This window comes from Aspergillus piperis (assembly GCF_003184755.1).
Source record: "Aspergillus piperis CBS 112811 unplaced genomic scaffold BO85scaffold_2, whole genome shotgun sequence".
Taxonomy (NCBI): domain Eukaryota; kingdom Fungi; phylum Ascomycota; class Eurotiomycetes; order Eurotiales; family Aspergillaceae; genus Aspergillus; species Aspergillus piperis.
Window position 1 is genome coordinate 434,295 of NW_020291592.1, and position 18,191 is coordinate 452,485.

At 50.5% G+C, this 18,191-nt stretch overlaps 5 protein-coding genes across 5 annotated transcripts; 1 reads left to right on the forward strand and 4 right to left on the reverse strand.

Moving 5' to 3' along the window:
• The first annotated feature begins 4,540 nt into the window (after nucleotides 1–4,540).
• Nucleotides 4,541–5,700, forward strand: BO85DRAFT_111763 (NmrA/HSCARG family protein). Its single transcript, XM_025653855.1, has one exon. It carries the CDS (start codon nucleotides 4,664–4,666, stop codon nucleotides 5,594–5,596), a length of 933 nt encoding a protein of 310 aa, XP_025519558.1. The 5' UTR covers nucleotides 4,541–4,663; the 3' UTR covers nucleotides 5,597–5,700.
• Nucleotides 5,701–7,272, reverse strand: BO85DRAFT_500969 (O-methyltransferase; the record flags this gene model as incomplete). The annotated part of the gene is made up of 4 exons (XM_025664147.1): nucleotides 5,701–5,982; nucleotides 6,041–6,387; nucleotides 6,452–6,976; nucleotides 7,036–7,272. 4 exons carry the CDS (start codon nucleotides 7,270–7,272, stop codon nucleotides 5,805–5,807), a joined length of 1,287 nt encoding a protein of 428 aa, XP_025519559.1. The 3' UTR covers nucleotides 5,701–5,804.
• A 218-nt stretch (nucleotides 7,273–7,490) lies between these two features.
• On the reverse strand, nucleotides 7,491–14,858 carry BO85DRAFT_474266 (type I polyketide synthase). The gene is made up of 7 exons (XM_025662655.1): nucleotides 14,060–14,858; nucleotides 13,708–13,999; nucleotides 12,658–13,661; nucleotides 12,415–12,608; nucleotides 10,126–12,380; nucleotides 9,314–10,078; nucleotides 7,491–9,259 (listed from the first exon to the last, which is right to left on the reverse strand). Exons 1-7 carry the CDS (start codon nucleotides 14,413–14,415, stop codon nucleotides 7,682–7,684), a joined length of 6,444 nt encoding a protein of 2,147 aa, XP_025519560.1. The 5' UTR covers nucleotides 14,416–14,858; the 3' UTR covers nucleotides 7,491–7,681.
• A 290-nt stretch (nucleotides 14,859–15,148) lies between these two features.
• tpcK (decarboxylase tpcK) lies at nucleotides 15,149–15,599 on the reverse strand (the record flags this gene model as incomplete). The annotated part of the gene is made up of 2 exons (XM_025655618.1): nucleotides 15,149–15,400; nucleotides 15,450–15,599. 2 exons carry the CDS (start codon nucleotides 15,597–15,599, stop codon nucleotides 15,149–15,151), a joined length of 402 nt encoding a protein of 133 aa, XP_025519561.1.
• Nucleotides 15,600–16,537: 938 nt separating this feature from the next.
• Nucleotides 16,538–18,002, reverse strand: BO85DRAFT_363975 (FAD-dependent oxidoreductase; the record flags this gene model as incomplete). The annotated part of the gene is made up of 4 exons (XM_025655678.1): nucleotides 16,538–16,839; nucleotides 16,905–17,182; nucleotides 17,239–17,837; nucleotides 17,916–18,002. The coding sequence occupies 4 exons, from the start codon at nucleotides 18,000–18,002 to the stop codon at nucleotides 16,538–16,540; spliced, it is 1,266 nt and encodes a 421-aa protein (XP_025519562.1).
• Between the last annotated feature and the right edge of the window lie 189 nt (nucleotides 18,003–18,191).

The window sequence follows — 18,191 nt, forward strand, 5'->3', positions numbered from 1 at the left end:
AATGTTGGGAATCACAGGAATTATATAGACAAACAGGCACAAGTTGTTGAGAGTGACGAGGAGGGGTGAAGATAGACAGATGAGGAAAGGAGCATGCCAAATCATTATCTTAAAACCCTGTCTAACTCCAACATCAGCTTTCGTCTTGCTCAAAATGGAAACATGATGAATGGGGGCTAGGTGAAGGGCTCTACAGAGATACAGCTCTCGGTCTACAGGAAGTGAAGGACGGAGCTGGCGCCGAGCGGTGCCTGAACGGGCCATTGCTGAGAACTGATGGCTAGTGAGTGGTGCCCTACAGGCCAGACGGTTATTGTGGTCGGGAGCCACTAGGAAGCACTAGATGCTCTGATCGACCCCCATGATGCTGTCAGATGAACTCTCGTCCGTCAGCCTCAAGCTAACACGAACGGCCTGTTCACGCCCCATGGTTCGTGCTACCCTGTCCCCTTCTCTCCCCCAGTCAGGTCGCTGCAAGCCACCCTCACGGCAGGTCAAAAAAGTTTCCCTTGCACGGCCTCTGCTGCAGGTCCCAGTCACATCCGCTGCGTAATCCCTGAACTCTCATCGCCCCATTTCCAACAACGGCCCCGTCATGGCATCTTTCCTAAAGCTGACAATCCATGGCTGGCGGCTACAACCGACCGTCTCTTCAAGCCAACGATGTTAACGTCGGAGATGGTAACCCCGAATTCGCCACCAAAGGACTTCAGATAAGCAGAACTGGGCTGGCTGAAGGGCACCCTTCTTCGTGTCCCATCACACCTGTCGGCTCTCTACAATCCAGATCGCTTATACCAGCTGGATGCGATCGACGATGCCACGCGCTGATCAACGACCGCAGTAGTTGACTAGATCAGCGAGTCGAGCGAGTCCTACCTTTTGTGGTAAGACCTGGACATGGGATAGGGTTTTTCGTTCTGATGGAGGCCGAACAAAGGCATTATTGAATCTACGCACACTCCAGTGTGAGCTGCCAGCCAATAGGATTGGTGGATGCTGTTAGCGATCCGAAGTCAAGTTTCTCCGGAAGGCAGCATAGGCTACGCTATCTGCAACCGCGTGCACTCGAGCATACTAGCCAAACTCTGTCGCAGATAGTGCACGCGCAACGCGCTGATTAATTGTGAGGGAGGGGGCGGGGGGCATCCCCTCACGGCGTCATCTCGAGGCTCAGCCATACTCCTTCGCGCTGGCTTGCCGTCCTGGAGGAAGAGCCAAGACAGAATCTTACATGCAAAGGCACCCGTCAACCTGATTATCTCCTTTCACATGTAAGAAGGTTCGGATGAGGCTCTGTCGCACCGGGGGATGGCTCATCAGTCTGATGGAGGATGCGACCATGAAGCACTCCCCAGCAGTAATCCCTTGGACACTTCTGTCAGAGTCATCACAATGACTATCATGTCGGCTAAATTCCATGATGACGGTTTCCCAACAACCGGCTATTTTCTCGGGAGAGGACAGGATTTGTTGTAGAGATAGTAAGGACATCAGTTATCTGGACTGCATGTTGTGGAGTCTGGAATTAATGACGACCGTGCGCGCCTTGGCCAGCAGGGTTCGCGTTGGTGGTAATGGGAGTGTGGCTGTCGCGAATGAAGTTGTTCAGACGAAGGATGGAAGGGTGTGAGGGCAAAAGGGAAGGAGAGGATCACGCGGTGGAGAGGAAACAAGAGGGACTCCGGCCCGACCCGTTCATCTGCCCGCAACTGTCTTTTCTCTTCTTTTCTCGTTGCCTCCCCATGAAGTCTTTCCTAGCACTAATATGCTGATCCTATCGCCTTGAAGGATGGGGAAACAATTCTGAATGAATCATACTGAACCGAGTGTCCACTCCACTCAACTCTACAGAATTACCCATTTATCCCCAATTATAGGATGCTCTCCGTACCCCACCAGTTCCTTAACATCGCGATTCAAAACCAAACCCTCTCCGATGCATCTTCTCCAAGACGCCTACGTCACTCGCAGTGGTTGGAGCAGCCCGGGTCACGGAAGTTGCCCTGGTTTCATTGGTGTATCTCATATGCGACCGTATCTAGAGTCCGACGGTAGCGGTCAGTGATAGTCCATTCGAACCCGAGACACCCATGCTCCCTAGACTATCTCTATTCCCATGGCTAAGCTCATTCTTGTGATGAATAGGTCGTCCCTCTATCACTCCATTATTTGTCAGTAGCCCCGGTCGGATTGCAATCTGGGCTTATGTGCTGCAAGGATGACGCGCCATTCAAATAACAACCACGTGCTGTCAGGGTCAGAAAGGGACACGGGCATACTGCTAATGTCAGGGACAGTCATTCATCCAGCAGTCAAAAGGACATTTCTAGAAGCTATGCCTAACATCAAGCTAGGATACACCGTGTGACTGGTCTACACGTTCGCACCAGTAGGTCAGGGCTAAATTTGCAACACGTACTGAAGGGACTAAAGGTTGCTACGAACGCATAACGCTAGCCACAGCAGCGACGATGATAACGTCGTGAACCTTAGATAAGCGCCCTATCAGACATGCAGGTTAGTTATGCTAGCGCAAAGTCTCTCGGTTGTCAACGGGCCTATCGAGATATCACGAGGACAATTCGCTGGACTGCATTAGCAACGATGGAAAAGGGGCGAGGCGGAGCATCCCCTGCCACCTGCACATTTCCGCAACTATTCAATTTGCCTTTACCCCCACAACAGACCGATCGTGGACAAAATAGTTGGGAGAGTGCTAGGCCAGGTTTACAACGACCGCACTAAGGGAAACCCCCATTCCATTCAATGGTCGGGAAATCCAAATCAGTCACGACCTAGACCGACTCCACCTGCAGTGCAAAAAAATACCCAATGATAGTGAAGGTCCATTTCTCTAGACCTACAAAGTTACTGAGCATTTCGGGAGATGCAGATATACCACTTTGACGAGCACCTAGTCCGTGTTATCGGTATCCGAGTTCGCCTACAGGGAAGACCGGGAAGTATTTGCGTGCAACAGAACAAGCTCACTAATCTCTTGAGGGCGATTGATAACCCCTCTGAAGTAATACAGCAGAGAAATCCTCATAGAGCCTTAACGGGGCGGGATAACAGGCGTTCATGTTACGCATGCAGTAAGCCTCATAGCCACACCGAAGGATCACAGCAGGCGCACTCCACGAATCCACAAATGATATGTGCTTCATATGACAACCGGAAAAGGCTTGGAGGTCTGCCGCTTCGGGAAATTTTGAGCATCGCAGCTTATTGGTCAAGACGACAACACAATCACGGAAACTGACGTCGGATTATTGCCCACCAATCGGTGACTGACAGAGGGGCTGCGATAAATATAGGCTTGTAATGGTGGTGATTTGTCATTCCGCGATTGTCACTCCAGACTTGCAGGCGACTTAACACATTCGTAGCATGTGAAAGAGTTGTCCTATTTGACATGAAAGTCTAGTCTAGCTCTAATTCCGCGCATGCTTATGTGCATACTAAACGTAAACGTTCCAGATAGATCCCATCATTGTGCTGGAGTCGGTGAGACTGGCTCTACTAGCCAGACTTATGACGAAAGGAGGGTTACTTGCCGAAGCACACTAGCTACCAAATTCCATATACCTGAGATGTGAATACCGTAGCGCAGCCCAATGTGTTATATTCTGGTTTGTACTTGTCTAAAAGCCCGGAAAGCTTATCCTTATATATATTACCTTATTTCTTTCCATTATCAGGCAGAAGGGGGGCTATGCCTTTCAGATTTCGAAAACAATCTTGCTTTGATATCGCAAAGTTTTACAGTGTTACCTAAATTAACATGCGCTAAGGAGACAGCAGAAGAACGATAGCCAAGAAAATTTAAGGTCTGTCGCCTCCCGAAGTGGCTTAAGCGCACAGTATGAGGTTCAGGATGGGACGCATGTTGGAGATAATGCGATACAAGATGCCAGCAAGACTCTTACCTGGTTGTTAGGACCAGCTGAGTCTGAGTAATATATGACAAAGATCAGTATACCAGCTCTCGGGCTATATATATAAGCCGGAACTCAATGCATGCAACCATACAAGTCAACTACCTTACGTCCCACCTTTCAGAGGCCTGAAAGACACATCCCCTAGACTATTTATTACCAACGGAGTTTTCCTCGCACCCAGCGTTGTGAATGACGGCACCAAACCAGTTGACCATGCAGCAGATCTTTCTACGCATGGTGTTTACAGTGACAGGAATGTATGCAAACAGTAATTTCTTACTCCTCGGATTGCTTATCATACCGGTATCCCCAGACTTTCCAGATGACTACCCAAATGTAACCATGGCAGCGAGCCAAGCACAGCCCAATTCAATCGACAGCCGTGATATCTGCACAAAGAGAGGATTATGCTTTCGGGTAATATCAAGAATACGGCGCCAAGGTCATCACCCTGATACCAGCGGCCGGACTTAGTGGCCGGATTTAACGAGCAAATCCCAGGATCTGTAGTATACAGGGATATTTGAATATCGCACACTGACCATCGTCGGACTCCGTTCTTTGTTCCGACATGCAGAAGAGTTTCGCTGATCGGTCTCCGTGAGAATACGAGCGACTCCTTTGTCCCCTACAAATTGCGAGGACTCGTGCGCCGCCACCTTGCAGCGACAACTCCCAGCAACAACAGGATCAAACCGAACCAGACCATCTCAAACACGATGTCTAAGATCTTAGTGGTAGTAGGCGCCACCGGCCAACAAGGCAGCTCCATCGTCCACACAATCCTCTCCGACACCAAACTAAGCCAGGAGTATACCATCCGCGGCACAACTCGCGACCCCAACAGCCCAAAAGCACAATCCCTAATATCCAAAGGCATTAAAATCGTCGCAGCCAGCTTCGATGACCCCGAATCACTCCATCGCGCCTTCACCGGCGCACACGTCGTATTCGCAAATACCCCAACCATCTACGACGGCCACACCTACGAGCACGAAGTCACGCACGGCCGCGCCCTAATCGACGCCGCGGTCGCAGTGGGCGTGCCCTACTACATCTACTCCACTCTGCCCAGCATTTCAAAGATCTCCCAAAGATGGCTAAAAAACGGCGGCCATTTCGACGGCAAAGAGGAAGTCGAACAGTACATCCGGACGCAACCGATCCGAAGCGCCTTTGTCGCGCCGGGCTCATTCATGTCGAATTTCCATGAGACCATGGCTCCGCGACGCATGGAGAATGGTGAATACGCTTTGCTTCTGCCTGTTCCACCTCATGTGAAGCTGCCGTTGATAGATACAGATGATGATCTGGGGAAGTGGGTAGCAGCTATTCTGGCGGATTTCGATCAGTATGAGGGAAAGGTGCTTTGCTGTGCTACCGCAATGTATAGTTTTGAGGAAATAGTGGAGACTATGAGCCGCGTATCGGGGAAGACGGTAGTATATCGTGAGGTGCCGGAGGAGATTTGGAAGGGGTTTTTGCCGGAGTTTATGAGGGATCATATTGTGGACATGTTTACGCTTTTCAGGGTCTTTGGGTATTATGGGGATGGGACGGAGGAGAAGGTCAAGTGGTCGGCGGAGCAGGTGAGGGGGGAGTTGACTACGTTGGAGGCATATTTGAGAAAATATCCACTCAAGCTTGAGTAGGTGGATTGACAGTACATGATTGGAGAATGAAGTGGCGGACTGGAGCTGCTGGGACGACTATGGCGTCTCTTACGGAATCTATTCTTCATATATATTTGTCTGTCTTAGAAAATCAGTAACACGAGGCCAACCCTCACGGAAACAGCATGAAAACTAGAACAGTATGCTAAACGCAACCGTAGATACACCCCCAACCAGCGCCATGCATCTAAGCATGACCATTCATAATGGTAAACCCAATCTCAATAATCGAATCCCAACTCCCCTCCGGTCTATGAATCTCCAGAACCTTCAGTCTCTTATCCGCCAAAGCAATCACACCCTCCCAATCCTCCCTACTCCTCTCCTGCGTATTAAGCATCTGCAACATGGTGACATCGACATTTCTGTCCAAGTCAGCACACTCCCCTTAGCAAATCCTTGAAGGATGAGGATCCTACTCACCGCATATACCTCTCCTGCACCCGATTCACGACCCCCGGACGAACCGTCACCACCTCAACCAACAAAATCCGACTACTACTCTTCATAGCAGGGACCAAGTTCCGCAGAATCCGCGCCGCATTCTCATCAGACCAATTATGACAGACATGACGAAGGAGAAACACATCGCCGGCCACAGTCTGCGGGGCGAAGAAATCATGCGCCTGAAAGGATACCCTTTCACTCAGATGAGGGGGTAGTGCCGCACGCCCTTCATCAACGGTATGTTTGTAGTCCTGCACCACGAAGGACAGATCCTGGTATGCGTTCGCGAGAGCAATGCTCAGGAAGCCGGAGGATCCTCCTACCTACAAATATCCCAGTCATCATTAATGGTCGAAAGTAAAGAGGTATGAGGAAGAGGTGACTTACGTCCACAACAACCCCCCTCCCCAACTTCCCCCAATCAAACCCCCCAACTACAAATCCCAAATCATGTCCTCCATCCATACCCACCGCCTCCATCGCACCCTGAAACCGTCTCTGCTTGTCAGGCCTTTTCTCAAAGAACTCAAACACGCTCTCACCACCACCGATAGCCAAACTAAACGCACTATCTTCCGCTCTCCCTCCCTCTATCCCACTCCGACTACATCTCTTTAACGCCTCTGCAAGCTTCGCACTAGCTGGAAACACCTCCTCCACTGAATGTCCAAACCAATCATGAAATGGCGCATTCAACACAAGAGCGGCTGAAGAAGCCGTATGCGCGACATGGTCTGGTTCCGGTTCGTGGAAGATATCATTGAGGAATGATTGGCGGAGGAGGAGTCGGAGGGTTCGTTCTGGGAGGTTAGTTTGGGAGGATAATGTGGCGTAGCTGATGCTGGACTTCAAGGGGATTAGGGTAGGGATGGAAAAGTGGTAGAGGACTTGTTGGACTGCTAGGTCAATTGTCTATCGTTTATATCATGTTGTTAGTAGGGTTAGTGTGGGTTGAATAGGACATAGCATACACTCCAGCATAGTTCGCGGACGACCTGCGCTGGCCCGAGAGCGTAGTTGCGCAGAGTCTGGGTGTCTTCAAGAATGGCTATGCGGGCTGATTCTACGGCCGGGTCATTGTTCGGGTTGGGGAAGTCGGGGGATCCGGTGGGAGCTGTGGATGGGTATGGCAGGTTGTGTGACTGGAGATGGGCATCGAGGAGCTGGGCGTTGGCGGTGATTCGAGCTGCGAGGTCGGTGAGAGACATGTTTCTTCTAACTGATGATAATTCTCAGTGGAAGATGATGTAGTATGAGAGATTTAAATGCAAGTCATCGGAAATAAACAGCTGCCGGCTTCATACTCAAATACCTCGTTACACAGCGCAGGGCAGAATTGGCATCCATGGCAGGGCTTGCCGCGCTCTCGGCATCCGAAGGAACTCACCAGATTGGATCAATGTCCCTGCCAATACGCAAGGACGTCCCGCTTCATTGGCGGTCTTTGTGCCATCAGCCCATGCCAAGTCAGCGACAGGGGGGAAACCAGCTTAACGTATGCAGTGCGACAAAGAGAGGTTTGATTCAGAAGGTCACCAGATATCATGACAACAGCGAGGGTATTCCGTCAGCATTATCCATGCCTATCTACTCCTATGAGATTCAAGGTTGGGATTCCTACAGCAAAGCCCGGCAAAGAAACCCCTCGAACGCTTCCATATGCTCCCCCGGATCCATCATCGAGAAGTGATTTACCTCACCCAGGACCTCGATATGGAGGTTCTCTCTTCCCAATAGCGATGCCCACCCATCTCCACTAAAGTCCGTCCGGTTCTCAATCAACCAGACCATCTCACGCGGATCATCTGGCCGGCGCTCCGGCCGAGGGCTACTAGCATCCTTGCAGATTCCGTCGCGTGCGTACACTATGTGAGTCTCGATGGACGCTCCAAGTGGTTGGATCCGATATGCGTCCAGCAACCGGATAAAGGCATTGAAGTGTGGGATCAACCAACTAGGTGGCGGCTTGCCACTGGTCCCGAAGAGCCCGATGCTTTGGAAAAAGTCGTACATTCTCTTTGGGGGATTCTCCATACCGATTGGGTTAGGTGAGTCGATAAGAATAAGCTTGGCCGTTGTCTGACCGTCTTGCGCAAGCTGGCGGGCAGCTTCGTACGCGCAAATTCCTCCGGCGGACCAACCGCCCAAGTAGTATGGACCGTTCGGCTGACGTCGACGTACTTCCAAAAGGTACTTTGCTGTCAGCTCCTCGAGGCTGACTGTCATCTGCTCCGGTGTCTTCATCCATGGGCAGTTCAACCCATACGCAGCTGTGTCGTTGCCAAGATTCGGAAGAGCAGAGTAGGATGTGGCTGACCCGGATCCATCGGGAAAGAGGAATAGTATCTTTCTGGCTTTCTTGGGCTTACCCCAAAGCAAGATCGAAGTGGCTTGTGGACCAACATATGGATGGAAAACGGGCTTAGGAAGCACTAAATGCTGTGGGGAAGTCTTCGGGTTCACTTCAAGACCAAGTGCCTTTCCGACCTCTTCCAGGTTCTCCTTCTCCATTAATATATTAGAAGGCAGGGTTATGTCGTATGTCTCTGATATGGTGCTCACAATGGTAAGAGCGAGTAATGAGTCCACGCCGATGTCAGTGAACGCCGTGGTCGGTGTCAGCTCATCGGTTGATACACCCGCTTCCTGGGCGATCGTTGTCCGGAGAATCTCCAATACAGACACATCCGACTCGTGCTCTGAAGTTGCAACCGTCTCGTAGCTTGATGTGTCATCCTCGGTGCTCCCTTCCAAGGAGGACGTGAGCTGAGAAGAGTCATCTTCCACCCCAAAGAAACCGATGAGATCCTTAGGGGTGGGATAGTCTACGAACAACGAAGATGGAACATCAACATCCAGCTCCTCTTGAATACGACCGCAGATGGTCAGCGATAGCAACGAGTCAATCCCGTAGTTGGCAAACTCTTCATTAGCCCCCAAGTCTGATGGATGGACGCCCGCTTCCTTGGCAATGATGGCCATTACGCGCGCTGCGATCCCGCCCGACGAACCTACCGGCTCCTTGGGGTTTGGATTTGGACCTATTGGTACAGATGGAGGACCAGCTTTTCGGCACACCGGTTGTTTATTGACCGGCGCTGTTGTGGGCTGCGCTTCCTGATTCCTGTCTGCGAGGCGCGACTGCGTCTTAGGCGGCAGTAGTCGGTCGAGAAGTCGTCGAGGGACCCCTTGGAACTACACACATTAGCTATTTGCACCATCTTAAATTTAGAGTATGTGGTTACCTACTCGGATCCCTTGGTACACTGCCACTACAGTCTCACCCTCGAAGATGTATGTGTCACCAACGTAGGTTGTCCCCGTCTCCAGCTGCATTCGGTTATACACTTGGTACTGCTTGCCTTTGTCAAACCGCACGGCGCATCGCATACGCTCCCAACCATGGTTAATGAAAACCTGCTCTTTGGAAGGAGTAGCATCGCTGGCGTTCATAATGAATCCAGCAATATGCCCAAGACTGTCTATCCAGCACGGATTGAACACGAAGCCGTTTTCGTCGATCTGGAAGGACACCTTGGCAGTGGCTTCATGATTGTCACAGTCTAAAACAACCTCTTGCATCCCTTGGTAGCTGGTCTCATATTGCACGAGAGTGGCAAACAACTGGTATGCCAGACGTCGCTTGAGTTTGTGCGCGTCGCCTTCTTCCGCGCTGCGATGCAGGGAGGCAATTCGACTCCGTACCAAATGTGCGTGACGTTTCCATTCAGTCAGCCATGTCTGAACCTGCTCGGTGATGTGCACCACATATGCAGCGTGCTCAACGGTCTTTTTACCATTGCCGTTGACACTATACAATCGGAACGAAATGTCATTTATTCTCCAGTCTGCTGATGCAGACACATGGAAGACTTGCGATTCAGTGTCTGGTCGACAAATCAATGGGTTTTGCACCTGCATGTCAGCGACATCTAGTCCAACTGTATCGGTGTATTTTCCAATTGCCTTCAGCATGTGCTTCGAGATAGTTATACCAATGTCGGCATAGAGTGACTGGGCCATGTCAGCATATAACAACTCAACGCTACGTGGTTACCTACAGATGGACATAGCATCGCGCCATTAACAACATGACCTGCCAATATTGGCGCCAGCCTTGCGTCGTGAATATCTGACTCAGCCAAAAGGGTAGATGTTTCTGGGCCGTCATTCTGCTCGAGAACTCTCTGGACAGATGGAGAAAGATACTGGAGAGTGCGCGGAAACTCCATATGCGGCGACACTGCTTGCTGTCCCGCAGGAATCAATCCTTCACCTTTCAAGAGACAAAAGTTGTTCCTGTATTGTATCCAATAATTCTTCAGATCCCAATCATACCGCGGCAGTTGGAGGACCTCGCGAGCACCAACAATTCCGCGATGATACTCGACCCACTGGATGTCAATACCATGGGAGTAAAGGACTTCCAGGCTTGCCGATAGTACACTCCAGGAATCTGAGCCTTTCCGGAGCGATGCAATTGCAACGCTTTTTGCACCCAGTATGCCCTTTACCATGCTTGAGCAGGCCGGGTGCGAGCCGATGTCCACCCATATGGTTTTCTCGTTGACTAGACCAGTCTTCTCTGCTGCTTCAACAGCACCCTGGAAGTTGACTGGCTCACGACATGCATTTTTCAAATAGCAAGCTCCAAACATATTTGGCTCGCCAGTTAGAATGACCCTGCTCAGAAGAGGTGAGATGTATGGAATTGATGGAACGCAGTACTGAACACCCGCAGCTATCGCCATGAAGTCATCTAGAATCGGATCCACTTGTGCGGAGTGAAAGGCATATGGTATATCAAGCTGGACACTTTCAATGCCACGAGACGTGAGCCAGTCCTTCAACTGCATTAACTCTTTGATCGATCCGCTCACAACATTACTAAAAGGTTGGTTCAGGCAAGCCAGAGCGCACCCTGTGTTCTGTAGCTCGCCCTGGATACAATCTACCGACCCCTTCACCGCCAGCATAGCATGGGTCCGTGGGGTGGTCTTCTCCGCTAGCAAGGTAGCCCGAGCGCCCACCAAATATATTACACTCGACGCTGTAAGAACACCCGAAGCATACAGTGCAGGGTACTCGCCGAGGCTGTGGCCAATAGTTGCCGATGGAATCACCCCTAGAGACTTCCAGTAGTTGTATAGCGCCATCTGAATGCAGACCAAGGCGAGGTGGGCTACCGTGGGCGATGCTTCCTGATGGTTGATCATGGAACCATCAATAAGAGGCAAGAAGCTTGGAAAGCCCATTTGGCTTGCGATCCCATTGAATCGCGTGACGTCCGCCCTGAACGAAGGTACCGCGTCGTAGAACTGTTTGCCCATACCGACATAGAGGGTGCCCTGTCCGGTGAACGTCATAACAATGTTTGGCAGCTTTCCCGGTGGAGGAACTGGCCTGTGGCTCTCCAGGCCTGGCAAGATTTCTTGCATCCGGTGTAGAAATTCCCCTGTATCAGAGCCGGACACTATGACCCGATAGCTATGGTGGATACGTCGGGCAGTGGTGGTATAGGATAAAGACGACAAGGATACACCCGGGTGTTGCTCCAAATATGCTATTAGGGAACTGATATTTCCCTTGAGAGCTTTGATGGTTTTCGCTGTCACTGTCACTACGTGCTTGGAGCGAGGATCCGCACCCAACTTGCTCTCTCGGATCGGCGCATCCTCGAGGAGCATGGCGGTATTACCTCCTGCTGCGCTGAAGTTATTCAAGAACACTGTTCGCTTGGATTGCGGCATCTGTTCACGGAGCCAAGGCGTAGGTTTGAATGGAATATGCACGTTGCGCTGTTTTAGGTCAGTTGGGTAGGTATGGTTTATCCGGGTCTTGATGCCACAGTGCGGTGGGATCATATCATTTCGCATCATCAGTAGCACTTTTATCAAAGATGAAACTCCGGAAGCAGACTCGGCATGGCCCATATTAGCTTTTGCTGTACCCAAGTACAGAGCGTTCTGCCTGCGCATATGAGGCGCAAATACAGACAACACCGACTTCATCTCTGTGGCATCCCCGGCCTGGGTTCCAGTGCCGTGCATTTCGACGTAACCCACGTCTTGGGGGTTGACTCCAGCATATCGCATGATCCGATTGAACACGGTCGCCTGGTCGCCTTCAAAAGGTCGGGTAATGGAGTCTGTTCGACCACAGTGGTTGGTGTATGCACCACGGATGACTCCAAATATGGGATCGTTATCCTCTAGAGCATCCTCTAGGCGTTTGAGAATAACGGTACCGACGGCGTCTGAGCGACAGTATCCGTCGGCTTCATCATCGAAAGCATTGCAATTGCCTGTGTCATCAGCTTGAATGCTCACATAAAAATTAACCAAACCAACCTTTAGCCGTCAGAAAGTGGCCCCTATCCAGTCCACAGAAGTTATCAGGGTTCGTCAACACATTCACGCCTCCAGCCAGGGCTGTATCGCATTCACCTCGCCATAGGTAGGCACACGCTGTTTGAATAGCCGCGCAGCTGGATGAGCATGCCGTGTCGATACTCAGGCTGGGGCCACAAAACCGGAAGAAATAACTGTGCTGTCAGCACACTAGTACTTCAGTCATCAATCGAGAAAACATACCTGATCCTTCCGGGAATGAAGGCACGATTTCCTCCCGGGATAAAGTATGTGTCAACATTTTGCCCGCTATTGACCTCGCGCCAGTCATCACTCGTCACCCCATAAAACACCCCGATGCGATCTCCTTGGGTGGACGGTGTCGCATTTGGCACCAGCCCCGCCATCTCCATTGCCTCATATGCCGTAGTGATGGCCAATCGCTGTGCCGGATCTGCATTCTCGGCCTCCCGGGGAGACATATTGAAAAAGCGAGCATCGAACACCCCGGGCTCCTTGATAAAGCAGCCATACTTGACGCGACTGGTGTTTTTGGTCTTGCCAGTGGGATCATAGTGGGCCTTCCAGTCGAACCGATCTTCGGGAATGGTGCGATGTACATCTCGACCCGCCAGAAGCATCTCCCAGAATTCTTCATTGGAGCCAGATTCTGGGAAGCGTCCAGAGAACCCAATAATAGCAATGCTTGATTGAGAAAATTTGCCAGTTGGGCTCGAGGGCGCAGGTGATACAGCGACATCTCCTATGGATTGCACGATTTTGACTCCGAGAAATGCTTCTTGCAATAAAGCTGAGCTGATGAGCGATCCGCTTCGCGATGAGACTTGGTTGATCACGCATTCTGTAAACTGGCCCTGCTTTAACTCCTGAGAAAGAGATGCAGTAATGCAATTCCACTGGAGAGGCTCACAGAGGGCTTCCTGGACTGCTCGATGCAGCAGACTGCGCAGGTCAGACGCTACAACAACTTCGCCAGAGACGGCGCAAATAACTTTGGTCCGTTGCGTGTACTTCAGCAGTGAGAAGTCGTGGAAGTCGCCCACAATAATCTCTGCATCGTCCTTCCGGAAGAGATGCGACGCGTGGTACGGCAGCTCAATAGGAAGTAACGAGTGCTTCCAGGCACATGATAGAAGGAACTGGCCCAGAAGGCGTGGGGGCCCACTAATCGAAACATTCGTTCGACTGACTGAGCTGAGGTATAGACGAGCTACAGGAGGCAACCCCTGTGACTGTCAGCTTCTGATTTCCTTGGTTGTGGATTTGACACACTTTCTCAACGTTGAAGCACCGGATTGCATTTGCTGCTTCTGGCTCAGAGGCCCCTACAATAGCGGACCATGATTTCTGTGGTCCATCTATAGTAAGTTCTAGGTCATTTCGCAGGATCAGCGATCGCAACGCTGTACGGAACGCAACGGTGACGGCTTCAACCGCAGCAGGGACAAGCTCTGCTAAGGTTCGGGCAGTTGCAACTGCAGCAGCAGCAAATGCCCCCGTGCAAGCCCCAATTAGGAAGGTACTTTCTGGTGCAGGGTATGTTCTTCCTGCTTGTCCATAATGCCTACATGAAGTTCAGAATCATGCATTGATGAGCATGTGGAAACAGACCTCAACGGCTCACCTAATAAATTGGCCAAGCTCCGTCGCACATAGCAGGGGCAACTTTAATGCTGGAGCCGCATGGCAGTTTTCGTGCTGGGCCAGCAGGTCAATGAGGGTAGTGAAGTAAGGGAACCATTCTTGCTGATGCAAGGGGAGATTCCCGACATGTCGCCGCAACTGGTACCCAACGCGATCAAAGAAGTCGGTGAGAACTGCATTGTCCTTCACGTGCAGCAACGAGTGTAGCGTCGACTCGAATGCCACCGTTTGGTCACCGAAAATGAATACTTCGGCGACTGTCTCCATCTTGCTCATGGCTGAAGTGTCGGTTTTTGTGCTCGATTCTTCCAGCATTGTCCTAACGACCATGTTCATAAGATTGAAATATTATTTCTATCAGAAGGTGTGAGATTCTCCTTTCCATGAGCTGACAGACATCTGGAGGAGCAATGTATTCATAATGTTCGAAAGGCTGTTCATTTGGATTTAGGGAGTTGGTATCCTAGCATAACACGAGGCGACAGGGGTTTATTCCCGAGTACTGCTGACACGCTAGATAATAGTGACCTGGAAAGTCCATACCCTGGCAGTTAATGCCAACTAACGATCGAATGATGTCCGAACATGTACTTTCAGCTCGGTCTTGGCCCACGACCTTTACTTGAGGGGCGTCGCTGACGCCGCAGATACGGGTCGATTCTCGGAGAGTTCTGGAGAAAGGAGAACCTAGCGCGCATTCCCGTTATGCCATGGCTACACATAGAGCGGTTGGATAATGCTGATGTACAAGTGTTGTACAGATGGAGAATCATGCAATAAACATGTTCCATAGCTGCATTGTCACACTTATTTGATCAGTCGCCACATGCAACATATGATGTAGGGACAAGCACGAGGATCACGATATTATACTTTCTTGGGCAGACTATTATACTATCACTATAGGTGGTAGGAGTTCAAGAAGAGAGTCAAAAAACCAATACTTGATATTCCATCTTGTCTACAGCCAACCACAGTCTACATCAGAGGACTTCAGCTGCCCGATTTTAAATATTGGCTGTAGCACTTTGCTTGACCATTCGCCACTATCACTCTTCATGAGCTGCCTCTAGACTATCTTCCCATCAACAATATGGCACTCCACCCAGCCAGTCACAAACTGGGTTCTGTTAGAGTCGGCAAAATTCTCATGATCGGGAAAAATGACTTCCTTGTAGTAGGGGTCATTCCGAGCGCGGACATAATCCTCCACATCACGAAAGATAATCTGGGCCAAGCAGTCGCAATCAGAGGTATGGCCCTCTGGAAGGTTTTCAAAGATACGCCTCATCATCTCTTTTGTCTCGGACGTGTTGTGCGTCTAGCAGCGTCAGCAACTTCTCGCACTCATATTTTCTTAGCCAACCTACCAGAGTGTATCTGACAATACCCATCTTCACGAGATGGTTTCTCACCAAAATAGCATGGTGATCACTTAGATAACGATGATACTCATCCTCAGGCATACCTGGCTTGCGGTAGCCGTAAATTGTCAAAGCGTAGAGGCGGTCAGAGGTCATCATTAAACACAGTATCGATGAATTGCGGTAGGAGGAATGGCACAAATCGTTGGAGTTACATTTCAGCAAACGTGAGCATCTCCAACTTAAGGGCATTCCACCAAGAGTCGGAAGATAACATTCGGTCTCCGAGGCAATTCCACATGCTTCCGCGGAGCACAAGACACGACATGTGGAGCAGGAGAAGTTAAGTTTCGGTATCCGGAGCGCTTAGTGACTCCGATGCGGAATACACAGTTCGGGGAATACAGATGCCATGATGTCGGAATCTCCGTCAGATGATCGGATCTCGTACAGATCTGTCCGACTTCTTGCCGCCACTGAGATTGACCAGAATGATCCCTGTCAATTAGCCTTAACAGCACCAGACTGAGGGATGTCTTCCCATAGAAAGGCTGTCAGCCTTACGGGCTAGCTCGGGTATCATGACACATGCCCTGTGGGTGCCCAGGTTCCCATATCTGGGAATGGCGCACGTGGCTGTGCAGATATATCCCCGTCCTTTGTGTTGTCAAATGTTACCATCGGAGGCGTCATACCATGGTTATCATATATTGCTTTCTTAAGTAAATAAGTCGGTTAGATAGCAGTGCGAACAAGTTCTGGGCGACTGGGTTTTGGCCCTAAGCAGGTCATGTACATGGAGGCAGCCGACTAACGCTTACTTCAGATGCTCACACCTGTAATGGGGTTTGATTCAGAAAGTCTACTGTAAGTCTGCTAAATTTGTAGTGTGCTTAGCAGTGTCAGCTCAGTGTGGTACTCCGCAATTGCATGATATGGAAATGTAACGACTGCGCCATTGTGTCGCACTAGATCCAATACTGCCCCAATATCAAGCCAGGATTTTGCAGCACGACGTAAAAAGCATCATTATCAATCGTAGTACTGATATCTCATAGCTCGCACAACAGATGCATGTGCATCCCTTACCACACTCAATTAGCTACAATATCCTTTGGTTGCATCTTCTCATGTCCATCGACAGACCCACGATCGTGCCCACTCATAGGCCGGAACCCTTGTCGAAAAACAGGACTTTCACGGACTTGTTCCCAATCATGCAGCATATACCCGTTTTCTACTGAGCACTTGACTTCTTCGTGACCGCGGGGAATCATCTCTGCTTCGTACGCAGTGATTGCCTCCTGCAGAGTAGCAGTCCCAGCCACTACCTTCTGAATGCCAGCCAAAAGATGAGATGTATCACATATGCAGTGATTGAGACCCTGTCCTCTGTCTAATTATCCGTATCACACCATCATTAGTACATCACTATGTTCAGTTACTGTAGGGTTAACTTACACGGCGGCATCGGATGCGCCGCATCCCCAACCAACGTCAATCTTCCCTGTCGATTATCCCAGGGCTGAGTAACCCAGTAGCTGATATCAGCTTTATGGACCTGCGTATCATCTGGAATCCAAGTAAACGAGGACCGAGCTGGCTCAGCGAGACTCTGGGCTTTCTCGCGGATCATGTCTAATCTTTCGCGGTAAGTTGCAGGTTGACCGTGGTCCATGAACCAGGCCATAGCCAAATGAAATATCCAAGATTCAGGGTGATCGGGACCATCAGGCATGCTCGAGACTACCCAATCAGTTACCCACTCAAAGTGACGTAAACAAGACATGAATACCTACTAGATTGGAATGCATGATACGACCTGTCACTCAAAGCCAGATAACTCGTCGGAAAACGCTGCCTCACATATCTAGCTTTCTCGGCATCGTTGTAGGAAACGGTCATGTTAGTATGAAAAATAGGAAAGCGGCTAACAGCCGCCTTTTCGGCCGAACCCATGGCAAACTCACGGACCTTCGAGCGAGGCCCATCCGCGCCGATGAGGATAGTTCCAGCAACCATGGAACCATCATCAAACAATGCAACTACTCCTTTATGGCTTTCAGTGAACGCCACATCGATCAGATTCTTTCCATACTGGACGTCAATCCCCTTGCTACACAGATCCCGCATCTTACTGCGCGGAACCCGCAGTCCTTTAGCATACGGCACACCGGCAATCAAGTGACCAGTTTCTCCGTGGATGATGGGATAGTTTCCGCCCGCGTTCAGGGCAACGTCTGGGTTGCACGAGACGGATTCCATGTGCGCAAAACGGTCGGCGGGGAGGAGGTCGCGCAGACGGTCGAGAGACCAGTGAATAGCCATCGTCCATTCATTGCTGCGATAGTTCATGGACACTTCCTTTTCGAAGATGGAGTAGCGGATGCCGGCCTGCGGCACGTTAGACGGTTACTGTTACTCAGGGAGGGGTATTTGGCGAAATCATGGCGGCGTGGGGGTCAAGTCTACCTTCTTGAGAGATTGTGCGAGGATGAGGCCGGTGATACCTGCGCCGATTATAAGGACGTGTGTGTCCTCTGAGCTGGGGACGGTCATGTTGGATGTGAGTCTGTGTGCAGTGGTTCGATGGTTCAGTGATGAATGTGGCAGAGGGGAAGGAGCGGGGTGGTATAGGAGTACCACCAGGCAAGGGTTTATTATTGTATCTCAGCTAGGTTTGGGTATTATCACCTGATTCAGCCACATGCCATAGTACATGCTTTCTGCTTGTGCATCGAAAGTAAC